The sequence below is a fragment of the Martes martes genome, assembly GCF_963455335.1.
Source record: "Martes martes genome assembly, chromosome: 12".
Taxonomy (NCBI): Eukaryota; Metazoa; Chordata; class Mammalia; order Carnivora; family Mustelidae; genus Martes; species Martes martes.
In genome coordinates this window covers 76,862,642-76,885,854 of record NC_137900.1, presented here as the reverse complement: position 1 = coordinate 76,885,854, position 23,213 = coordinate 76,862,642, and the positions used below count along the sequence as shown (strand labels likewise).

At 56.9% G+C, this 23,213-nt stretch overlaps 1 protein-coding gene across 1 annotated transcript in view; it reads right to left on the bottom strand.

The window, feature by feature from the left end:
* Positions 1 to 23,213, bottom strand: part of COL27A1 (collagen type XXVII alpha 1 chain) — a gene marked incomplete at its 5' end in the record, with an annotated part of 135,923 nt that overhangs the window by 80,184 nt on the left and 32,526 nt on the right. The window contains 7 exons of the mRNA XM_080819190.1: positions 7,075 to 7,119; positions 7,776 to 7,829; positions 10,571 to 10,615; positions 11,064 to 11,117; positions 11,750 to 11,794; positions 20,156 to 20,209; positions 21,710 to 21,763. Coding sequence (XP_080675316.1) covers positions 7,075 to 7,119; positions 7,776 to 7,829; positions 10,571 to 10,615; positions 11,064 to 11,117; positions 11,750 to 11,794; positions 20,156 to 20,209; positions 21,710 to 21,763 — 351 coding nt within the window. The remainder of the gene's footprint in view (positions 1 to 7,074; positions 7,120 to 7,775; positions 7,830 to 10,570; positions 10,616 to 11,063; positions 11,118 to 11,749; positions 11,795 to 20,155; positions 20,210 to 21,709; positions 21,764 to 23,213) is intronic.

Here is a 23,213-nt window from a genome sequence, read left to right as displayed (position 1 = left end):
CAAAGGACGACATGAGGACAGAGTAATGAGATTTGGACCAAGCCAGTCCCTTGGCATGCAAAACTTCATTTGCCTTTGACATCTACCCTTGAGGGAAAGGTTGGTTATCAGTCCCATTTAACCGATGGGGAAAGTGAGGCTTGGAGAGGCGATGTCATTTGGCTAAGGCTAAGGCAAAACCAAAAAGAAAAGCAAGTCTGTGGCAGAGCTGAACCCAGGTCCCCACCTCTCTGAACCCTGTTAAGTTTGTATGAGCTGCACACAGGCAGATCATGGCCTGTAGAAGCTGCTAGAATGTGTCTTCAGCCGGTTGCAGAGAGTGGCAAGTGTGTGTGTGTGTGTGTGCGCGCGCGCGCGCACGCGCGTGCGCATCTGTAGGCCCATCTCCAGGTCAAAGCTTTGTGGGGGTACATTTGATCCTATCTAAGATTCCTCTCCCCCTGGCAAATTTAGCCTCTCCCAAATTCAGCCCCTCTCTTATCAAGCTGTAAGCAAGACCCCTTCCCCTTCTAGGGCCAGAGATATCAGCTGGGCTGTAGTCAGAGGAGAATTTTGAAGACATTGCCTTTCTGCCTTCACCTCTGGAGGCTGGAGTTAGGGCCCTGGCAGAAGAGGAGGACCATCCATCAGAGGACAAGGCCAATGCTGTCCAGCCAGGCACCTGGCCAACTCCACACGGCCCGTGAAGGGCAGGACTCAGGAAGTCTGCGCTCAGCTTGCCAAGTCTAGTGTCTGGAGACTAGCTCTGGCTCGCCTCCAGACTGGCTGTATGACCTTGGGCAGACCCTGCCTTGACCCACTGCCCTGGTCAGGCTGGCGTTCTCTAAGAACACCTGTCCCAACCCCTAGACGAGGTCTGGAAGGAAGGAGCTTCTCCCCCTACACACAGGAATGCCACCCAGCCTGGGGCAAGATGGAGACCTTGACACCACCGCCCAGGCACGCCTCCTGGCTGCAAAGTCCAACATATTCACCCAAAGCAGCTACCAGGCAGGTGCCAAGCCCACGGGTCTGCACTCAGAGGCCACGTCAGGCTGGCCGGAGGACTCCCCTCAGCCCGCTGCCAGGCCAGCCTCCCCCATGAAGCTTTGGAAGCAGGGCCATCCAGTGCCCACCCTGGCTCCACCAACCACGGGCCCGTCTGAGCCGCAGTTTGCTCTGCTGTACGATGCGGCACACAAACAGGAGGAGCGGAGGCGTCCCTCGATGACAGCAGCAATGTGAAGGGACATCTCCGGGGTATAAGCAAGGGAGAGACCATCAGAAGGGTCAAAATCCCAAAGGAAGGCACTTGTGCAGACAAAAGGAGCCCAAAGATAGCCAGTGGCTGAGAACAGCAGGGTAAGAACAAAGACAGACAAGGGCAAACCCCAGCAGCCCAATGAGATGAGTAATTAGGAGCGTAATGGTTGGAGCAAAGGGAGGACAAATCTGTGACTGGAACAATGTCAAAGACGGGAAGACCCTAGGTGTTCTTGACAATCCATACCTTGTTGCACCAGTGGGGAGACTGAGGCCCAGAACGTGCCCAAGGACCCATCACCCGCTAGCCTGTGTCACCCCTCCACTGCTGGTCATATAGGTCATTTCTGGCACTTGCCCCAGGGCCCCGATGCTGGGCCCTTCTGGATCTCAGAGAGGCGGGTCGCCAAGCTAGAAATGTGGCCCCACTTTCCTCCCACTCTGGTTCCCTCTGTCTGGCTGTATCTCCTCGTGCATGGAGCGCAGTCCCAGCCCGGCAGGCAGTGGGACCTTCCTCCGCAGGCCTGAGCTCCCGGCTGCAACAGGCTGGCCCGAGGCCCAAGGAATGAGCTCGGCGCCCTGCCGGGGCCCCAGCCACGTGGTGTCTCCACTTCCCCAGGTCGGGGCCCCCGGGGAACTGGACGCCTTGTACTTTGAGCAGAACAAGGCCCAGGAGGAGGCAGAATCAGGCTCCAGGACAGGACTCCAAATCCTGTCTTAGCTACAGCAGTTCAGGAACAGACATGAAGAGAGGGCGGTCCTTGTCACAACCACAGCGGGATGCCAAGGTCCGAGGAGGTTGCTGAGGGCCACCTCAGGCACTCCCCTGCCTCCAGGCAGTATCTACCCCACCCATCTGCTCTGGAAGGTGGGCTGGAGAGGCAGAGGAGGCATGAAGCCTCCAGGATCAGCAGTACCGCCAATGCCTCAATGGCTCAGCTCCCTGACCTATGACATGGTCCGTCCTGCCAGCTCTGCTAGCACAGCTAGGCCAAAGAGGTGAGATGTTGTAACGCAGCCCAGCACGCTCTACGGAGCCAGGGCGCACTAGCTCTGGTTTGCCTCAACAGTAGGAATACAGAATAATCTCCTGGAAGAGCCCGTAGAAGGATCTAGGGGGCCTCTTTACAGTGCTGAGATTCTCCACAGACAGGAAATGCTGGGGCAAGCCTAACCTGCATCCCTCCCGCTGCACTTGCAGCCGGTTGGAGTCCTTTCTAGAACATGTGTGCACTTCAAGTATGCCGACGTGGAAAGACCCCTTGAGGTCACAGTGCTGAGCGTGTTTTCACCCTGCCCTTTTGGAATCCACTAGGGAGCTCATCTAAGAACAGTCACGTCAGGGAACAAGAAGGAGACAGGTAGGTCAAGTCTCGCCAGGACCCCAGAGTCACCAGTTGACCTGGGCAGCTCGAGCTCAAGTATGGGACACTTGAGGACCACTCCCCCCACACACACATACAGCATTGCCACTGCAAAATACTTTCATCTCTCTTGGCCTCAGTCTCCCCACCTGGAAACATGAGGCTTCTGTCACTTTACTCCCTGCTCCCCACAGCATGAGAATCGGAAAGGGCCCTCAAACCCAAAGGCACCATGGTAGAAGCTCTTCCCACCCCTGATGGGCGTGTGGCCTTGGGCAAGTCCCAGTTGTCTCTGAGACACACACCCAAGGACTGGGAACCAGGGTTGGGCCTTTCCAGCTATAAGCTTGGGGATCTGCCAGCCTGACTCGCTACACAAGACCAGCCTTGCAGGCCCGGCCAGAGGCCACGAGAAACGCTGTAAGCTGTGGCTGACCTTCCCAGGCATTCCAGCGGGCTTGACAGTGAGTTCACAGAGTGCCCGTCCAGCAACACGATTCACCACAACGTCTTCCTAACTCCTGAGAGGGACCCTTGTCCGAGCTGCGAGCCTCATTGTGCCATGCCCAGAACAAGCCAGGACAGCCCAAGAGAAACCCCTTCAGCTCCAGCCAAGTCTGTAACATCTTATATCCAGACCCCTCCTCAGAAAACCACAACACTTTTCATTCTAGCAGGAGTGAGGAGATGAGAGCATTAGCCTAAACTTTCCTTTGGAGCTAAAGATAGAAGTGCAGAGAGAAGTGTAATGCAGAAAGCAACTAACGGTCCGGGGACAGGTCCTAGCGCTGCCATCAACTTGCTGTGTGATTTCAGCCAAATTACTGGCCTCTCTGAGCCCTGTCTACTTTTCTGTCTGACAGAGAGGTCAGGGCAGCTCATCACTAAAGTTTCCGCAGCTCTGACAGGCTCTGACCTCTAGTGACTCCTTCAGGGTTCCCATCAGCAAAAGATTCCCACACACCTTCCTTCCCGACCTGATGCTAAGGAGGCCATGTGCCCGAGCCTGAAGTTCTGCTTGCTGGAGAGAGATGAACAGCAAAATCATCACCAGCCCTGCCAGAAATGAGGCCAGCTGCGATCTGGCATGGGAATTCGGCTCATTTTCCCAACATTTCCTCTTGTTAATAAACGCCTAGAAATCGCCTGACCCAAAGCTTTGACAAGAGGACACTTGCAGAAGGAGCACCCCCTGCCCCCCAGCCCACCAGCCAGATCAAGGGCTCGGGAGCACTGGCAACAGGGGGATGGCCCCAAAGATCACTTAGGGAACATGTGGGCCAAAGCCATTGCAGACTGAGGCCTGGCAGGGGCAGAGACAAAACCAGAGGGACTTGGTGACACTCGGTCCTGCTCCATACACCATCCAATCATATCCCAGTGCAGATCCTGCCCGTCTGCTGACCAAGGCAGCTGGACCAGGGTCAAGGGGACTTTCATGGCCCTTGGGGGCACTGTGTGGCCCCAGCACTGTTTTGCTGAAGAAGGGGGGTTCTTCCCCCACCCCCATGCCTGACACCGCAGTGCCATCATGAAGGACAGGGCAGATTCCTAGGAAGTGAGAGGTAAGGAGAGGAAGCAGAAATGATTCGTCAGCTCCGGGGGTTCAAGACTGGTGAGGCCCCCAGAGGGCGTCAGAGCAAATGGCTTTGACTGAGTCTTGGTTTCCAAAACTGGAAAACAGGTGTAGCCAATCTCACCTCGGAGAATCAGTGAGAGAATCATAAGTAGTTCAGATGCCATGCAGGCAAAGGGCCTCAATAAATGTTGCTTTTGCGGGGTATGTTTTGGCTACAAGTGCCATCCCCAGCACCCGGCCCCTGGTAGGTGCCTGGTAAATTTTTGTTGAACCAAAAACGAATGAGCGGCCTCATCTGATGCGCAGATAGCAAAATGGCGCCCAGCACCTCAGAGCGAGCAGGTGCTGCCTTCCTGGGCACAAGCAGCTTGGCCTTCAGCTCCAAGGAGCAAACGAGTACATGGCAGGGAGAAGGCAGATGAAGAGGCCACTGGAAGGAGGAGAAAGGGGGAGATGGAAGAGGACAGCAGGGGCCTGGCCCTGTTGATGGTCCTGTGGCGGCAGGGTGGAGAAGAAGCCATCATGCCCGGGTTTTCCAGGTGCTTCCCTCCTCCATGCTCAGGAGACTCTGGACCCATTCATGCAATAGCTACACTCTGGGGCGAGGCAAAAGCTCTGGCTGCTGCATTTCAACCCAAAAATGACCCTGGGAAGCCTCAAGAACCTTGGCCGTGTCATTCACCCCCCCACCCCCGAGCCTCCACCTCCTCCTCTGTAAAGTGGCAATGCCCGGCAGTCTGGCAGCCTCCCAGGATACAGTCTGAGCGAATCCCACACGGGTGGCCTGGGAGGCAGACCTGGGTGAGGGGACAGGGCCCGGCTGAGATCAGCTAAGGAAGTCAACTGTCCCTCCTCTGCAACTTAGCCTTTGGAAAAACAGGTCCAGAGAGGTGAAGCCATTGGCTCGAAGTGACACAGCACAGACAGCCTCACCCACCCATGAAACTACAAATAGGAATAACCTATTTACCAGTGTTTACTATGTGACAAGCAGAATGACCCCATGAGCTAGAAGCTATTATCCCCATTTCTCATAAGGGAAATCTGCCCTGCAATTCAGGGGCTTTGAGCCAATAATGCTCCGCGGCCTTTGCACCTACTATCTCCTTAACCCAGAAAGCTCTTCCACAGAGAGCCACAGGGCTCTCACTCTCACCTCATTAAGGTTTCTCAAGAAGCGAGGAGGACTCTTGGATCAACTCACCTAATAGTCTTTACCCCAAGCACTCACTGTCTTCCTTCCCCACTCTGTATTAACGCTCAGCACCATCTGACATTCATTCACTCAACGCTCCTTCCCTTGTTCATTGTCTACCTGTCCATGAAAATGGGAACTTTGTCTTGCTCAGTGCTCAGCACTAAGTATAGTGCCTGGCCCACAGGATATGCTCGATATTCACAGGATGGATGGAGAGATGGAAGGATGGATGGATGGATGGATGGTTGGATGGATCTCCTTGCCCAAGGTCTCCTGGCTTGAGGAGCAGATCCAGACACCAGCCCAGCCCTCAGAGATGCAAGGTCCTTGCCCTGAAAGAAGCATTAGGTGCCACTCCTTGCCCAGATCCAGGTCTCAGGTGTTAGACCACCAGGCACAGAGGGGCTGTTGGGCCCAAAAGGTCTAGTCTGAGGATGAGGTGCCCCTCTGGTCCTTGAGACAGGACCTGGAGCTTGCTTTTCTGGGCATACCACACTGGGCCCCACAGGACCCAGATCCATACAGTACAACAGGTAAGATGCCCCTGGTCACTCATGTCAACCCCAGAATCACAGACAAGCCCCTTTCTGGGCACTGCTGAGCGCTCCTGGCCCCCTTCCAGACTCCTCTCAAGTTCCAACCTCCCCACAGTCCCTTCTTCATTAACCACCAGCAGAGGGAAGCCCAGATCCCAAGCGGACAATGCTTCCAAGTCTAGGGATTAACCTGTGGACGACCACATGGGACCTTAAGCCACCAACGGAGGTCAGGCCTGAAAGAAATATGCCTCTGTTATAGTCTGGGGTCTCCCTCTGCTGGCAGCAAGGACACCACACATATCACTGCAGGGGAAGCCTCAGCTTCCCCTCGTGAGTAATGAGCGCATCGGAATTAATGTCTCACCCAGCAGGTGAAGACTCTGGGGCATGTGTGTCTACGACATTATTGGCAGCCAGTGAATCTGAGCTCTTGATCCACCACCGAGGTTAGAGGCCCTGGAGGTGGATGGCGGTGCTAGAATCCTGGCTTCCTTACTGACTGCGAAACTGGGGGCGAGTGACTTAACCTCTCTGTGCCTTGGCTTTCTCTTCCTGCCCTGCAGGTGCCCAAGCAGGAGGAAAGCAATCCCTGCCACGCAGGAGAGTCATGGGCGAAGCCAGTGAACCAGGGGTGACGGCCAGCCTCTCTTGGGGTCACACCTGCTGTGGGCCTGCTCGCATGCCCACCGCCCTCTGGCCTGGCAGGTGCACGTGTGACTGTGGCCACCCCAAGACAACACAGAGACTGAGGGTTTTCCGAGAGAGAGGAGCCCAGACCCAGGTCTAACCATGATCCCCCAGTCCAAGCAGGCCCACAGACACCACTGGCCCAGACAACAGAAGACCCTGGACACAGGACTGTACACACACACACACACACACACACACACACACACAGAAGAGCCATCCCACAGGGGCCCAGAGCCACGGCAGGCCCCAGCTCGAGCCAGGCAGCCACCGGTCAGTGTCCTGATAGCAGAACATGAGGCCCAGAAAGCCCCGCATGCTGGCCCACACACTCAGAGCAGAGTGACAGCCCAGCAGACAGAAGCAGAGAACACCCAGGCTGCAGGTGCATGGGGTGGGGGGTGTGGCCCCGGGAACGTCAGATTCACCCATAGAGTCTGCATAATAGACACGGAAAATCTTTACCGGCCTACCCATCTTGCCCCTCTTGCCAGGAACACCAGGCAGGCCCTGTAGGGGAGAGACAGGGAAGAGTTCAGGAGGAGATTCCACAAGGGACAACCAATGCTGTCCCAAACCAGCCCCAGAGCCACCCATAAGAGGAAGTCCCAGAGGGCTTAGGGAGCAGGCCACACACAGTCGCTGTCAGTTACGTGCCCATCACATGGATGGTGCTTACACTCTACAGGACTGGGGTCTTCGTGGACCTGAACTGGGGAAATGCCCTGGAGAGCACCCAGGGTCCCTGGTATTCAGCAGGCGCTCACTCAAAGTCCTCTCTATTCAGCTTGTTGATGAGGTTACGAGTTGAGTTCCCAAAGACGGGCTCAGGCTGGGAGGTGACTGTGCTCTCAGAATCGAGTCCCCTTCCTGACCTGGGCCCTGAGAGCCCATGTCACTTTGCCCAGGTGCCCCCTCCAAGCTCATCTCCTTAACCATTCCTGCCCCGCACTGACAGCTTTGACGTATACACTGTCAATCCTGCCAAGTTACCAGACTCCCTGACTTTGCACCCACTCTCTCTTCTGTCTGGAAGCGGTCAGCCTTGACCCCTTGGCAGACTCCTATTCAACTCAAGGGCACTTCCTCTGGGAGGGACTCCCGGACTTCTCCAGGCAGAAGGGGTGGGTCAGTGGGCAGGAGGTAAACAAAGAAAGCCTACTCACTCGCTCTCCATCAGATCCTGGCAGGCCGAAGAGCCCTGGGAGTCCAATGTAGCCCTAGGAAAGAGCAGGTAGGGGGTCAGAGGGACTGAGTGGCAGGGTGTGGCTGGCCCGACCCATCCCCGTGCCCCTCGCTGCCCTCCCACGTCCAGGCTCCTCTTCCTCGCTGGTGGCAGCGGTGGCTCTGGTGGCTCCTCGATGACACAGGCCTTGAGGCAAGTGTATATGCCCATGGACTGCATGGTGCTGGCTTCCACGATGTAGTCCAAAGGCACATACGCTCACGCCAGGGAAGGGCGCGGGCACTCTCGGGGGGGGACGCCCGCCCCACGCCAGGGCTCCCGGACCTGCAGGAAGGAAGCTCTTGGCTGGATTAGAGGCTAGAGGGACACCAGGTTCCACTCGCTCCGAGGGACCCTGCCGGGTGCCCGTGGCTTCCACGGTGCCTTCTCCTAGGCTGCCAAAGGCCCTGGAAATGGGGCTCCCATCCACCCGCAGCTGCCTGAGCACCAGCAGGAGGCACGGCTACCCCTCGGGCACGCGTACGCCCCTGTCTTCCACCCACCCGGTGACGGTGCAGGCTGGCCGTCACACCGACCAGGAAACCAAGGTTCTGGAGAGAAAGTGGCACAAGCAGTCGGGGCACAGCTGGGAGTCCCCTGCCATCAGATGCACCAAACTTTCAGCCTCCAAGTTGTGGCCGCCACCGGGCATGCCCTTCCCAGCTCAGCGAAGGCAGAGCCACCTCTTCCAAGCTAGGCTCCGAAGCCCTCGCCTCCGGCAAGCGGAACCCATCCCCTCCCTCCACCTGCGTGCCATTGTTGCTCCCCTATTAATAGGATTCACCACTTTCTCCCATGTATCTTCTATAATCTGGGTCCGTATTTCATGTCCTCATTAGCCTGGGATGTCCTCAAGGGCAGGGACCTGACCCCAAGCACCTAGTGTTATCCGTGCTCTCTAGATGTTTGTGGCATGCTTTCATAATAATGTTCCCAAAAGTTAACATTTCCTGAGCACAAACCACATGACAGGCCCGGTTCTCAGGACTTTGTGTCCACACAAGCATCTACCGTGCCCTCCCTACAGCCCCGGAAGCAGGGTATTATCAGTCAGCCCCCTGGAAAGGTGAGAACGTTTAGGTCCAGGAGTGGAGTGACTTGCCCAGGGCCACAGGGCTGGAGCACGATAAAACTGGTATTGGAATTCGAGTCATCGGGCTCCCCGGCAGGCCTCCTAACCACTCGGTTTCGGTTACACAGCCTCCCGCCAGCAAGCAAGCAATGCGGGCTCATAACCATCTCTCCTTCTCTAGCACGACGAGAGGTCACTGAGCCTCCTCGGCATCCGTGGTGAAAACAGCCATCCCTGTAACGAGGAACATTTACTGATCCTGCCAGCCAGGGCTTCTAGCCCAGATTTACAGATGAGAAAAATGGGCTCTGAGAGGTCCAGCAACTTGCCTGCCGTCCCACAGCTGGATAAGGGCACAGCCAGTCTCAAAGTCCGTGGCCCTAATTCCAAAGCCTGCGTTCTACCACCTTCCCCATGATGAGGCTGGTGCTGGCAGGGGTGGGAGGGTGGCTCCAGCCCTCCCAGCTCCCCCAGGCTGCGCAGGGCCTTGTGACCCAGAGAGGAGGGTGCTGCCGCCAGACCAAGTCTGGCCCGCATGTGATCTCAAGATGCCATCCGCATGGCAAACAGCAAGCAGCCCCAGATGTCAGCAGCATGCCTCTAGGGCCACAGCTCGTGGGAACAGCTGGATACAGGACAGGAGCCGCCCTAGGTCCCTGTATGACGTCACCACCGACATCATCATGTCCCGAGGAACCTGCCCGCCCACCTCTTTGCCCACCTCCCAGACGCTCTAACAGCCACATGTCAGCTGCAGGGATCAAGGCCCAGACTGTGGCCATAAATAGCTTTGGCTCGGGAGTGGAGGACACGTCACACCTGACCTGGCCTGACCGAGAGCTGTGTGACCCACTTGCTGAGCACTCTCTGAGTGGCAGAAAGTCTGGCTCTTGGGACACCTGGGTCCCTGTCCCAGCTCCACCTTAGGCACGCAGAGCAAACGGCAGCTGTCAGCTCCCCACCATGAACCCAGTTTCCGTGTGCGGGGACAAGGGCATTCCACCACCTCTTTCAAACTCCATCTGCCGTCATCTGGTGCACCCAGAATCTTCTCCACCACCCACAGCCTACTTGGGAGCCCCTCTTCAGCAGTACTCGCTTCCAAATTCCTGGTAGCCCCATAACCATGCTAGAGGTAGGAACGGACGTCACTCCCATTGTAAAGATGGGCAAACTGAGGCTGCTGGCTACTCAGGGTTTGCTCCACAGAGGGAGAGCTGATGCTCCCTCAGCCTCCGGGCCTGAGCCGCATCCCCCATCAGCTTCCCCTGCTCTCTAAAAAGGGTCGGGAGGGAAGCAGGAGAGAGGTGTCGGAGGACTCTAATGGCAGACGAAGGAGCCCCGACTTAGGTCCCCTAGCACTTGCGATGTGCTAGGGGACAAGGCAAGGAAACGCCTGACCATGGCAGCGGGGCCACTGAGCACCCAGCAGAAGAACCTTTGCTGCCCAGTCCACCTGGCATTCCTGGCTCAAGGTTCCCCATCACCTGCCCACCTTGCTGCCCCCTGGCTCTCCAGAGAGCACTCAGGTGAGACGGCAAAGGCGCCAGACACTGGAGAGAGAACCTGCACACCTCACCTCTCAGCAGGCCTGCTGGAGGGACAGGGAAAGACACCCCCCCCCCGGGGCCCCACCTGAGTGGCACTTGCCAAGGCCCACTTACCCGGCTGCCTTTTGGGCCAGGGTCTCCTACTGGTCCTGGTAACCCCTGAAACACAAGAGACAGAGGGGCAAGGACATAGGGGAACGTTCTCCCTGCTGCCCGCAACCTAGGGTGAGTCTTGCCTCCTTGGGACCTCAGCTGCCCCTTCTGTAGAAAGGGACTGGGGCTAGACCTGTAGTCTTCACACTGAGGACACCACTCTGCCCCGGAGTCCCAGGGGGAGTGGATGGGGGGGTGGGGGTGGGGAGCTGAGTGAGAGGAGCTTCTGAGGCCCCACCCCCTAGCCCCAGCTCCTTTTCTCAGCATCCTGTACCCTACTGCCCTCAAAGAAAGGGTTCCTCGGTCCAGCCCCCTGAATAGCACTTCCTTCAGGGCCCACCCAGTGGGCACAGCTCCTCGGTCCCCAGCCTGCCGCCTCCCTCTGCCTGGGGGGCACCCGTGGTCATCTCCACACCACCAGGGCCACCGAGCTTCCAGAAGCCATATACTGCACCTGCCTGCCAGGGTAACCTTTGGCCCCTGGGCTGCCCTCAGGTCCTGGCTGCCCCTGCAAAAGAACGAGTAGAAACATAAGGAAAGGGGAGACCTTGCCCTGCTCTGGGTCTGGGGGCCGCTGTGGGGCTGGGGCGGACTCACAGTGGACAAAGACAAGGGCAGGAATGTGAGCTGAATGTGGAGGAAGGGGAAGCCACCGGCCTGCTGGGCCCCCAGCCCACCCCTCTGCAAAACCGGTCAGACCAGCTCAGAAGGACGAGCGCCCTGCACCGGCAGCCCAGGACTGAGAAGGCTCTGAGGAGCCCTGGCTGGCTCTCCCACGCTGGCAGGGGCTGCTGTTTGACTTGGGCCAGGAGAGCCCAAATTCCTGCAAACCCCACGGCGGCATGCATAATATCCCCTAACATCGCCCGGAACAGGCCAGCTATTCATGGCTCTGGCTGCAGTCGAGTGGCTCGTGCCAACGCCAGCTCGGCGTGGACTCCAGCTCCTCTTGGCCGAGGCGGCTGGGGGAGAGCGGGGCGCGGTGGGGAGGCTGCCCATGGGAGGCAGAGCTGCCTGGTTCTGGGGCTCACTCACGGAACGGGGCCCAGGGAGGAGGCCAGGGCCAGACAGGGGTAGAGCGGGGCGGGGGACAGGGAAGGGGGAGTGTAAGCAGGGCAGGGCTGAGGCTGTGGCCCTCACCTGTTCTCCGGGGTGCCCCGCTGGTCCAGGATAGCCCTTGTGTCCCTGGGGGGGGGGGCGGAGTAGGGGGGAAGAAAGGGTATCAGGCCAGGAAGGCATCTGGGCCTGCAGATCAGATGGCAGAGGCCCAGCTGCCCCACCTGCCTTTTCAGCGCTGTATGCCCCGTGCGTGGCAGGGGTGGAGTATGCGTGCTCGCTGACCGCCCACTGAATGGATACATAACAGGCTAGCAGGATGCTTTCGTCTGCCACCAAGGGTGCTCAGACAGAAGCCATCCAGGACAGTGTTTCCCTCCTCCCTCGGGCTTTGTGAGCAGAACTGGGAGACAGCCCCCCAGGGCAGAGTGACGCTGTATCCCATTCCTTCCAAATCCAGACAGGGCTGAGCCCATCCAAAGCCAGCCGGGGTACAGCGAGTTCTCCATGGATGGGTGGGCCCAAGAGGACCTTCAGGTCTGGGATACGCACAACCACCGCGTGCTGCTGGAATCTGTGTCAAGGCCTGCCCTTACTCATAAACCCCCTATCAGGGAAGATCTCACACATACCGACCAAATACGGGAACCGCAGGCCTCCCTTCCTCCCACTGGTCCCAGGTCCCATCCCAGGGAGGAAGAGGCCACCCAAATGCCAGATTGGGAAGGACTCTGGCCACCAGCCAGTACCACCCCTGACCCTCTATCACCACGGCCCAACCACCAGGTCTCTAGGTCAAGAGAATCCAACCAGTGTGGGCTTACTCATGGCCCCAGGGACCACCACCAGAGCCATCATTTCTTAAGACTTAGGGGCTCTCCGAAGGGAAACCCGGGACTTCAAACTTCCATCACCCCAGGGCAGCTGTGAGCTAAGACCGGGCAGGGGCCTTCCAGTTTAGACAAATCAGCCACCCAGAGCTCCGTCAGACCCCCCAGCACAGAGAGCCCAGGGCTTGGCTCAGACACCACCCCTCACCTACCGTGCAACGCTGGTGGGCTTCTACCCTACCCTGGACCTCAGCCGAGGGCACGAGCCCTCTCAGTCCCCCTCGGCTCTGGTGTTCGAGGACTCCAGAGTTTACAGCTCCCCTGGACGGCGATAAACAAGACGACGCCTGTAGATCCCCTCTGAGCATGGCTGTTGACCTGAGCCCAGGCCTGCACGACCCCCTCTAGCCCCTACGCCAGCCTGACAAGGTGTGGGTTGAGGGGACGGGGGAAGGTCTGGATTATCAGCTGCACTTTAAAGAGGAGAAAACAAAGTCTCAGAGAGCTTGCTCCCCGAGTCCCATTGCTAAGAAGCACTGGGTTCCCGCTCGCCGCTGGGTCCTTCTGACACCCGAGGCCACACCAAGAGCCTGGCTGACATCCCAGGCACAGTAAGCGTTCACGCACATCCACGAACACACACAGGCACACGCACTCGGCACCCCCGCAGGCCCCCAGGAAGCAGGAGTCGTAATTATAAACAGCAGCGTCGGCTGGATCCAAGAGCTCTGGGGGGTTTACAAGCATTCCTTCTGCACCTACTCACGCCTCGGGATGGCTTGGCGAGACGATTACACCTCACACGCGGGGCCTGAGAGATTGAGGCAACGGGACTTGGGCACGACTTCCACCTGGGGCGGGGGGCGGCGTGTTCTTTTCCCCCAGGAGCAGACGGAAGCCTAGGCCATAGCCGGGGGCTCGCATGTGGAGTGGCTAAGAGCTCTCAGGTCAGGCTAATCTGGAACTATCCTGCTTCACTCCTGGAGGGCTGTATGATCTGACGCCACTGCCATCACCCCACTGAGCCTTGGTTACCTCTTTTGTAAATGAAAACAAAAGGACTAGCACACGGATCACATGATATAACGTGTGTAAAGCACCCAGCCCAGTACCTAGCATTGAATTCAGGGGCCCGGTCAAGACCTGCTGCTGTCACCATCGGGACCTTCGTACTTCATTCATTCATTTAATAAACACTTACTGAACTTATATGTGCCAGCTCCATTCCAGGCCTGGGATGAGTGAGAAGACAACATCCTTTAGCCTTAATGGAGTTGACAGTCCAATTAAGGAGATGTAAAAACAAATAAATATAAGAGATAATGTCTGGGGGAGGTGGGAAAAGGGAATTTGGGGGGGGGGTGTAGAGTTTCAGTTTTGCAAGATGGGAAAGTTCTGGGGATGCCTTTTGCACCATGATGTGAATGTGCTTAGCACTACTGACCTGTAACTTTAAACACAGTTAAGATAGTAAATTGTATGTTGTGTGGTTTCTGCTGAGATTAAAAACCACAATTTTGAAAACGGTGACGGTGCGGCAGGGACCAGCGCTACAAAGAAAAGTGAGCAGAGTCAGAGGACAGAGAGAGGCTGTGTTGTGGGGGGAGGGGGTGTGTGGCTGCAACTGGGACGAATGACGTGAGGCAGGGCTGGCTCTCTGTGGAAAGGCATTCCTACCAAAGGGAACAGTAGGTACAGAAGTCCTGAGGCAAGAACCCTCTTGGGTGGGTTGGAGGAAGACTGAGGCTTCCACGATGGGAGCAGAATGAGTGAGGGGTGAGGCGGAGAGGGGCGGGTGGTTAAGAAGAAGCCAGAAGCCAGAGCACATAAGACAGGAGCATGGCGGCAACCCACAGGAGGATTCTGAGCAGGGATGTGTCGTGATAGGACACACGTCATCGTCTTTCTTATCCTTTCTCCACTTGAAACTTGCACACGAGGAAGAATAAGCAAAGCCTTTCCCACAAAGAGCAAAATTGAGCCTTGAGCTCAGGCTGTGTGACTCCCCCCAGGCAACCACCCTCTCTGAGCTTCACTCTGCCATTCTCAGCCCGCCTGGAGTTGCTTCCAAAAGCCGATGCAATAATGGGGTGAGAATCCCCAGAGAACCAAGAGGGGACCAGGGAGCCCCTGAGCATCACCAGCTCCTTTGGCTTCACCTGCAGTCAGGAAGAGATCTGCTGGAAACCAATGCTCCCACAGAGAAGCGCTGCCAGGGAGATCCCAGAAGATTTTAAGTAAACCCTTTACTCAGGACACAGAAAAAAAAGGAAATGCATGATCTTCGGGGATAGGGACTCAGGCCTGCCCTTTGCCTGGCCTGGTACTAGAGCCTTAAATAAATACATCAGCTCATCAACTCCCTGCCATCACCCCTAGCAGGCAGGCATTACCATGCACACATGGCAGACGAGGAAACGGAGGCTCAGAGAGGTAAAGAGACTCCCCTGAGCCCCCACAGCTTCTCAGGGGCAAGGCCAAGGTATGACTCCAATCTCTAAATCCTAACCACCCAATCATGGGATAAGACATACGTATTGAGGCCCAAGGCCCACCTAGAAGGACACAGAGCCACATAGGGAGAGACCCCCTTACAAACCTTCTTCCCCGAGACAGAGCATATGGGTCACTACAGCATTACCGGAACAGAGGACCATCACACGGAACCCTGGAGTATCTGAGTTGGAGGGGACCTGCGCCATCGATCTGACCACTTTTCTCATTAGACAGACTTACGAGGGGTAAGGGACTTGTGCAAGGTTCCTTAGCAAGTTATGGCCAAGCCCAGACGGTTCCCCAGGATTCCTGACACCACCCCCACCCTGCCCCACCACCCCCGGGGCTACACTTCGTCCAACAGGCCACAATTCCTAGGTCTGTCCCAATCAGTGGACCTGAAGGTCCTTGCATGTTGCTGTGAACGACCCACTTCTCCTGGCTGGCTGAGAGCAGGAGAGGCAGAGCAAGACCACGGCGTGGGGGGAGCGTGGGGGGAGGTTCCTGTGCTCCCTGGAAGTACCTTAGCAGTGTTTACCAAGCTGGGGCCAGCCAAATAGCTTCAAATGACAGGGCCCCAGGACCTGGAAGAATCCAAACCATGATCTTCTCCTGGGCCCCAGCAATTACGGGGTGAGTGCTAACCGCAAGGTGGACCCACGGGCTGTGATTTGCCCCTGTGTGATGGGTGCCTGGCGGGTACTAGGGGAGGGCCGGTGCTTCCAGGGAGCTCCAGGGACGACGGAGTCTGTCAGGGGCCTCTGGCGGCCCGGCAGGCGGGTCTCCACAGGACCCGTGTTTATAATAGAACTCGGTCTATATTTTGGTTTGGGAGCCAGATTAATCATTGCTTACAATGCACAAGGAGAAACCAGACATCACCTCACGGTGGCTGTAGACAGTCTCTCTGTTGGCCGGGATGCTATTTGGGCTTCGGGCAGGGAGCGTGGGGTGGGGGTGGGGGTCCTGTTCGTACCTGGGGGTCCTGGGGAGCAATGTGTGCCTAGATCATAGCTGGTCCCCCCGCTCTACCTCAGTGTGCGAGCAGCTTCCTTGGCAGTAAAACGGAACTCGCCGTGCTTGCCAAGCCTGCCACGAGACTCCCTAAACTTCTCGACCACCTCCGCAGCCCCCTGGGGGCCGCCAGCGGGACAGAGAGCCCCACTGGACAGAAAGGATCATCGAGGAAGAAACAGGCCAGGAGGCTGAGTGACTCATTCCGTGATACTGCCCAAGTCCCTGGACTTGGGCAGCTCCTCTCTGGACCTCAGTTTCCCCCACTGGCATCTCAAAGCCTTGTGTCGGCTCAGAAACTGTAGGATTCAGATTCGGGTGGTTTGTCCAAAAGCACAGTCCATCATGACACATGAGCCAAACTCTGCTTACTGGGTACCTGAGACAGATCGGGCAGGAACACACCATTTCTGTCTGGCTCATTCATTCAACCCATCATTCGTTCATTCAACTAGGGTTTGCTGGACCCCAAACATGACCCTGTGTTAAGCATGAAGAATAAACTGGTGAGTAAAACAAACTCACTCCCTACCTTCTGGAAGGTAACACATATTAAGTGGACTGAAGGAGAAGTGCTCCTTAGCCCTGATGTGCTAAGACAGTGTAGACAGCCAACCGGAAGGGGTGGCGTTGTAGAGGCTTGAAGGAGGGGCCGGGTTGGACAGCAGAGCTCAGAAACAGCAGTGGACCTGGGCTCCAGAAGCCCAGGGCAGCCCAGCAGCAGGAGAATCTGGAGAAGGTTCTCGGGAGGGGCTCTGCATGGAAGTGGCCAACTCTGGCGGCACAAGGAGGGCTTGTGGGCAGGGGGAGGGTTGCAAGAGGGAGCCAGGAGGAAGTTTCAACTGCAGTCCCAATTTTATTCCATGAGTCATGTCTACATGGGGCAATGTGTTAAGGATTCTGAGGCCGCATCAGGGCTTGACAGGAAAGATCAATGAATGATGTCTGCAGGAGAGGAGGGAGGTATGGGACGGGGCAGATGCATGCGTCCAGCACTGTGCTCAGCCCCCCATAAGGAAACAAGGGTGAACACCTGCTCCAGCTGATGAATGTCCCAAGGACACCCGAGAGTCTCCTGCCAGCCTAATGGGCAGAGACCCAGAAAGGCTGAGAAGGTGGATGGGATGATCAGGGGAAGGAGGCGGGACTTCTGCCTGGGGGGGTGCCAGGAAGGTGCTCCTGGAGAAGACAGTGTTGGAGAATAGAATTGAGGGACAGACGCGTGACGATGAGCATAGAAGGTCAAACCAGGGGAGGGCATAGCATAAGCAAGCGCAGGGAGGCAGAAGGGCCCAGGATGGAGCCGCTGACGTGGTGGCTGGGTAAGTGTTGGCTGGGGAAGGGCAGCTGTCCTGTGCGTTGCAGGATATTTAAAAGTATCTCGGGCTTCTACCTGTTAGAAGCTGGTAGCCTCCCTCTCCCAGTGGTGATGGCCAAAAACATCTCCAGACATTGCTAAGTGTCCCCTGGGCTGGGAGGGGGGTAAAATCACCCCCAGTTGGGAAGCACAGCTCTAAGGAAAGAAGGCAAGATGGTCAGACCAGGGACAGCACAGGATTCCACCCTCCCAATGTGCAAACAGGGTTCTGGTAGCCTTCTCGGCTAGTGGAGGGTCATTACCTGGTAACTAGGCAAGATGACTGATGGTACCAGATGGACAAGACCTTCAACGCTTTTCCTTCATGATCGTGATCACTCATTCATTCAACAAACATGCACGCAGTGCCTACGGTTCCAACCCCGTGCTAGTGCTGGGGCTAGAACATCTCATTTCACCCAACCTCTCCATGAATCCCAGCTGAGGCTCAGCGAGGTGAGGCTGCTTGCCCAAGCTCATACAGCAGGAGAGGGGACAGAGCTGGGTTCCATCCAGGCCTGTCTGGCCTGGTCTCTGCACCGGCCCAGCCCTCGGGAGTTGGCTCGGCAAAGGCTTTCAGCAAATATCACAGGCAGATGGCAGACAAAAGGACCTTCTCAGCCTAGGATGCTGTTTTTCACTTAGTGGGCCCTCTCTTATTTGAAAAGCTGTCTCAGCCAGCACTGGGCAGAGAAAGGTCTTGAAGGTCAGAGACCTGGGTTCAAATCCCAACTCAGCGGCTTAGCGACGCTACAGGGTCTGTCCGTCAAAGCAGGAGCTCTCGGTCTCGGCAGCTCATGAGAATCTTGTACCTGGATCCCATTCACACCAGCAGGACCAGAGCCCCTGCCCACAGCCCCCAGCTGGTTCTAATCCACAGTGAGGCAAGGGTGGGGCCGGGGGGGCACTGCTACTGAATTTCTTCTCCACGAGGTCCTCGGTGAGCTCGCTGGCATTCACTCAACACCCATGCCAGCACTACTGACCTGGGTAAGCCTGGGACCTAAGCACATGTTTGCTGAATGACAGGAAGAATGAGCGATCAAACGAATGAATGAATGAGGTCGATCTGAGCCTGTCTTCTCAGCTGTAAGATAGGCTTAATAGTGCTATCTTAAGGACACAATGTGACAAAGGAGAGTCACTCCTATGCCACCTCTAATTCGCCACACTGCCTAACCCGGGAACCCTCCCAACCAAAACTCCCTTTCTCCTGCCTATTTTGTCCATTTTCCATTTATCCTTCCATTTTTACTGTTTTTCTTTTCAATATCTGTCGCCCCACCACGCGCACAAGAATGCGTGCCCCCCCTCTGTCTGGGGGGACAGGGATTTTTGTCTATTTACTCAGCTCCCCGCCTTGCATCCTGCCTGGCACATAATAAGGATCCAATCACTTCTGTCGAATAAATGAATGAATGGGATTATGGGTACTGCCCTGAGGTGACACCCCAAGTCAATGAGCCAATGAGCAGAGGATGCCCACTTCACCTGTCACCCAGGGTGGTGTCCCCTCTCCCCCAAGGCTCCCCACACAAGACGATGCAGAGAAGCCACTTAAGAGCATCAGGACAAAGTGGCCACTGTTGTCATTCAAGACACTCATGGGAGGAGAGAGTGCTTACAAACCGTGATGATTCCAGGTACCATTCTACCCATCGGTCTTCCTCTCGGCTCTCACGTCTGGTCAGAGGTCCCTGCCTTGGGCCCCGAGGCACCGCCCCACCGTGATCTGCCCACCAGCCTGCCACAGACCAACTCCTGCGTGTCTGCCTGAGCCAGGGCCCCGGGGCCTCTGTGTCAATGGCTTTGCGAGTTCCCCAACTGCACAGAGACTCTTCCTTAGTTGAGAAAAGATGCTTCTCCCTTCTCAGGTGAGCTGGTCCCTCTTGGATGGGGGCTCTGGGCCTCTCTGGACATCTGCTGAGAACAGGGAGCCCTGGAGCCCCGGTAGGAGCGGGTCTAGCCTGCTTTTCCCATCTCCTGCCGCCTCCGCTAGACTCCCACCCCCATGCAGAGCGAGACCACCACTGGCTGCTTTACGAGCCGCCACTGGAAAGAGACTTTTCCACTCACACCTCATCCATCAGAAAGTGCTGGAGCACGGAGGGGAAGCGAGTGGGGAGAGGGAGTCCCTGTGTTCTCTGAGCCAGAAAATACCATGTTTCCCCAGCTCACAGACAGCCACAGACTCCTGTCTGGGTCTGGCCTCTCCAGATGTATGCTCTGGCCTGCTCTGGCCATGGAGGGTGGAGAAGATGCAGGAGACATGATGCTTCAAGTGCCACAGAGACCCTCAGAGCAAGGACAAATGAAGCCAGGAGATACCGCATCTGTCCAGAGAAGAATCAGACGGCCCAGAGAGCTGGTGGCCGCAGCCGCAGCCGGCAGCCGGGGCGGAAGCCAAAGATGTAGCTCTAGGCCGATGAACCTCCTGGAATCCCCATCAGTAATCCTGCGAAACTAGTCAACCCTTGGCCTGCATTGTCCTCCCCACCACCCCCCCCATTTCCTGAACACCTACTACGCACAGGCCCTGTGCTAGACTCCGTAGGGAGAGTGCCAAACCAGATTCGCACGCCCTGATCCGTGAGGCTAGACTTCGGGCTGAAAATAACCAAGATGGGCAAATGGTCCTTGAGCAGAGTGGAGGCTCCTGGATTGAAGGCTGGGGTTCCAGGAGGACTGGCTGGAATGGGCATGAGCATGGCTGAGTCCTGAAGGATGGCAGACCCGGGCTGGGAGGCTAGAAAGCCCGCGGGACAAGGCCAACCACGGAAAAAAAAGGTGTACCTTTCGTCCAAGAGGTCCTGGATTCCCCGAGAGCCCAGGCAAGCCCACGTCGCCCTGCAAAACACAGACAAACGGGTGAGGCAGGGGGAACAGGAGCAGAGACACTCGTGCAAGGGTAAGGCTGTCCTCACTCGGCCGACTGTCTGCGACCAGGACTCCTGGAGGCCCGGAGGCCTCTGGCGGAGAGGAGGGCAGCTCAGTGGGTGGCTACCCAGCCCCTCCCCACTAACCCAGTCTCTCCCCTTGATCTATTTTATACCCTGGACGTTGGCACAAGACACCATCTAGGGAACAGGGTCTGCTGCTAAAACCGTGTCTGAAAACCAATGCCCCAGGGGACACACCACTTGTCTGTCCCCTTCCAATCTGCTCTCTCTCTCTGCATTCCTGATAATGAGGTCCTGAGACCTGATCCTGACACCCCTTCTCTTCTGCCCTTTCCCCCTCCTGGCTGGGCCTGGTGGGCAGTAGGGGGCATTTCGGCCTTGAGACCTGAGAACGGACAACTCGGGAGCAAGAGAGAAGCCCGGGCTCTTGGACTTCGTCAGACCTGGATACAAATCCGGCTCTGCTCCTGACCAGCTCTGTGACCTCCAGCAAGCCACTTGCCTCTGAGGCCTCTCTGTATTCTCATCTGCAAGCCGGGCCCGTCTGTCCTGTATTACAAGGCTTCGATGAGGAGCACAGGGGCATGTGCATGGATGTTTACACCCACCGAATGTTTGCTGCATGAAAAAATGACCCATGAGGATGTGAAGGAATGAGCCACCTAGGTCTTGGGGAAATCAAAGGGACCTGTGGCTTCTACGTGCCTAAGCATGGGAGGCTGGGTTGAGAAGCCGTGTTCTGTCAGGAAGGCTCTTGGACTTGTGTCCAGAACGAGCCAGACAGACTGGAGGGTTCCTTCCAGGACACATATATGTCTGAGTGCTGGAGGTCTTACTTAAAAGTCTGGGTTCCCCTGTTCCCAACTGTCCTGTGCTCCTTCCAGACCCCTTCATCAGTGTATGGGTGTGGGGGGCTGCTTCAGGGATGCATGAAGTCCTCTGGCCTAAGTATTCCCTTTTCCATGAGAAACTTCTGGTCCCGTAGCCCTTCGGAGATAGGGAGCCCTGAATCTCTGGCCTGATCCTTTCCCACCTCCTAGAAATCCACAGACCTGTCGGCTCAAATTAACCTCAGAGGCAATTCTGAATGTTTGTTGGAAGCTTCCTGGGTGTGTGCTAGCAGAAAGCTTCTGCACGCCAAGGGTCACCTAGAGGGCCCTACAGAAATGCAGGACATTACGCAAAAGATCACTCGCCAAGGGTGTGTCCACAGGCAAAAGCTGTTGTCAGTCTTACGGGCTGCACCCCCAAAAAAAGTGCAGGGAAGAACTCTGGGTTTGGCATGGGGAGAGCTGAAGGACTTCAAGGAAAACACCAAAACCACACTCTTCTCTGGCTACTTCGCCACCTCCTGCCTCTGACACGCAGCGGCCTCTGCCGGGGCAGGGAAGTTTCCCTACGGTCCACTCCCCCACTGTCCTCGACGCTGGGGTCCCTGGAAACCTACCTTTGCCCCATCGAGGGCCTTTCCTGGTGAGAGCCCTGGGTCCCCCTTCTGTCCCTGAAAGAAAAATAATTCTTTCTAGAGTCGTCTAGAGAGGCTATCTCCCCACAACCTCTGCTCAAAGTCCTGTCCCCTGTTACAATGTCTTCCCATCCATCCCCCTCAGTCACACACCTCTGGGGGCGGGGGGGTGTGTCTTTTCCAGTTCCGTTCTTCCCTGCCCTAACACCTTCCATAGCTCCCCACTGACTGCACGATGACATCTCTGAACTCCTCCCTTGGTGTCCCGTGTCTTCTACCATCTGGTTCCACCCACCCTCTGCAAACCTGGCTCTCTTTCCAGTTGCTAAACCCACAGACAGGGTCCCTCTACTCCTTGCCAGACCTCAGCCCATCATCAGCATGCCCTGTACTTCCCTGCTGCCAGGTCCTGGCTCAGGCCGTCACGCCCACCTAGAAAACCGTTCCTCAAGTAGCATTCACCACACTATAGACATTTTCCAAGATGCAGCAGGAAGGTGTCCTCCCCACCAGCTGGTAGATCTCTGCTGACCAATCCTTGCATGTGCGTGTTGCTAGGACTGCCTCCTGACTTGTTCCCCTGGGCTCTCAGAGCGCTCCTGAGAGACGTGTCGAGGAAGCACGCCCAATTCTTCTTGAATTTCTAGTACGCTCACCACGCTGTTCTCCATTTACCGAGGGTCAGCGTGGTAAGACCCACTCACGTCTGTGCACAGCCCCTCACTGTGTGCGGTACCCTGGTCTCACGAGAGTCTCACAATAGCCTGATGGTGCGGGCAAGGGAAGTGTTATTACCCTTCCCCCCATCCACCTAGGGAAACTGAGGCTAGGAGGAGGAAAGGGATGATCTGAGGCCCCGTGTTGAGGCCCAGGCAGAGCGAAGACAGACTCCTCAAGTTGTCGTTCCCAAGTCTGTGTTCCGGGAGGTCCTGAGACCCGAAGAGTTAGAATAGGCAGTAAATCGGGGAGAAACCGGTAAGCGGTGGGTTCCCAGTCAGAGACAAGTACCCTTTGTGCCTAGCGTATGGGAAGGTCCCCGTCATGAGGATCCCGGCTCCTCCGAGCACGAGGCTGAGGGAGAGGACCCGCGGGGTACAGCAGCTCTCTCTCTCTGGCGCTGCCGAGGGCTCCTGGCTGCCAGCCTGCTCCTTTGGCCCAATGTGGCTCAGTTACTCAGAAAACAGTCCTTTGGAGAGTGGGTCCACCCTGATGTCACCTTCCAAGAACCCCTGATCTCTATCCCTCATGCTCACTCCCACACTCCCTCCCCAAGCTGGGCCCTGAGTCACAGCCCTGGGCTGAAGGCAGGAAATCCCAGAGGGACCTCGGGCAAATCACTTCATGTCTCTGAGCCTCCACTGCCTAGCCTTAAAATGGGGGCTGCACAACAGACACGCGCACACGGACACGGCACACATGCGCGTGAGGGCGCATGCACACTCACACCTGCACACAGGTATGCGCACGTACATGCGCACATTCACAT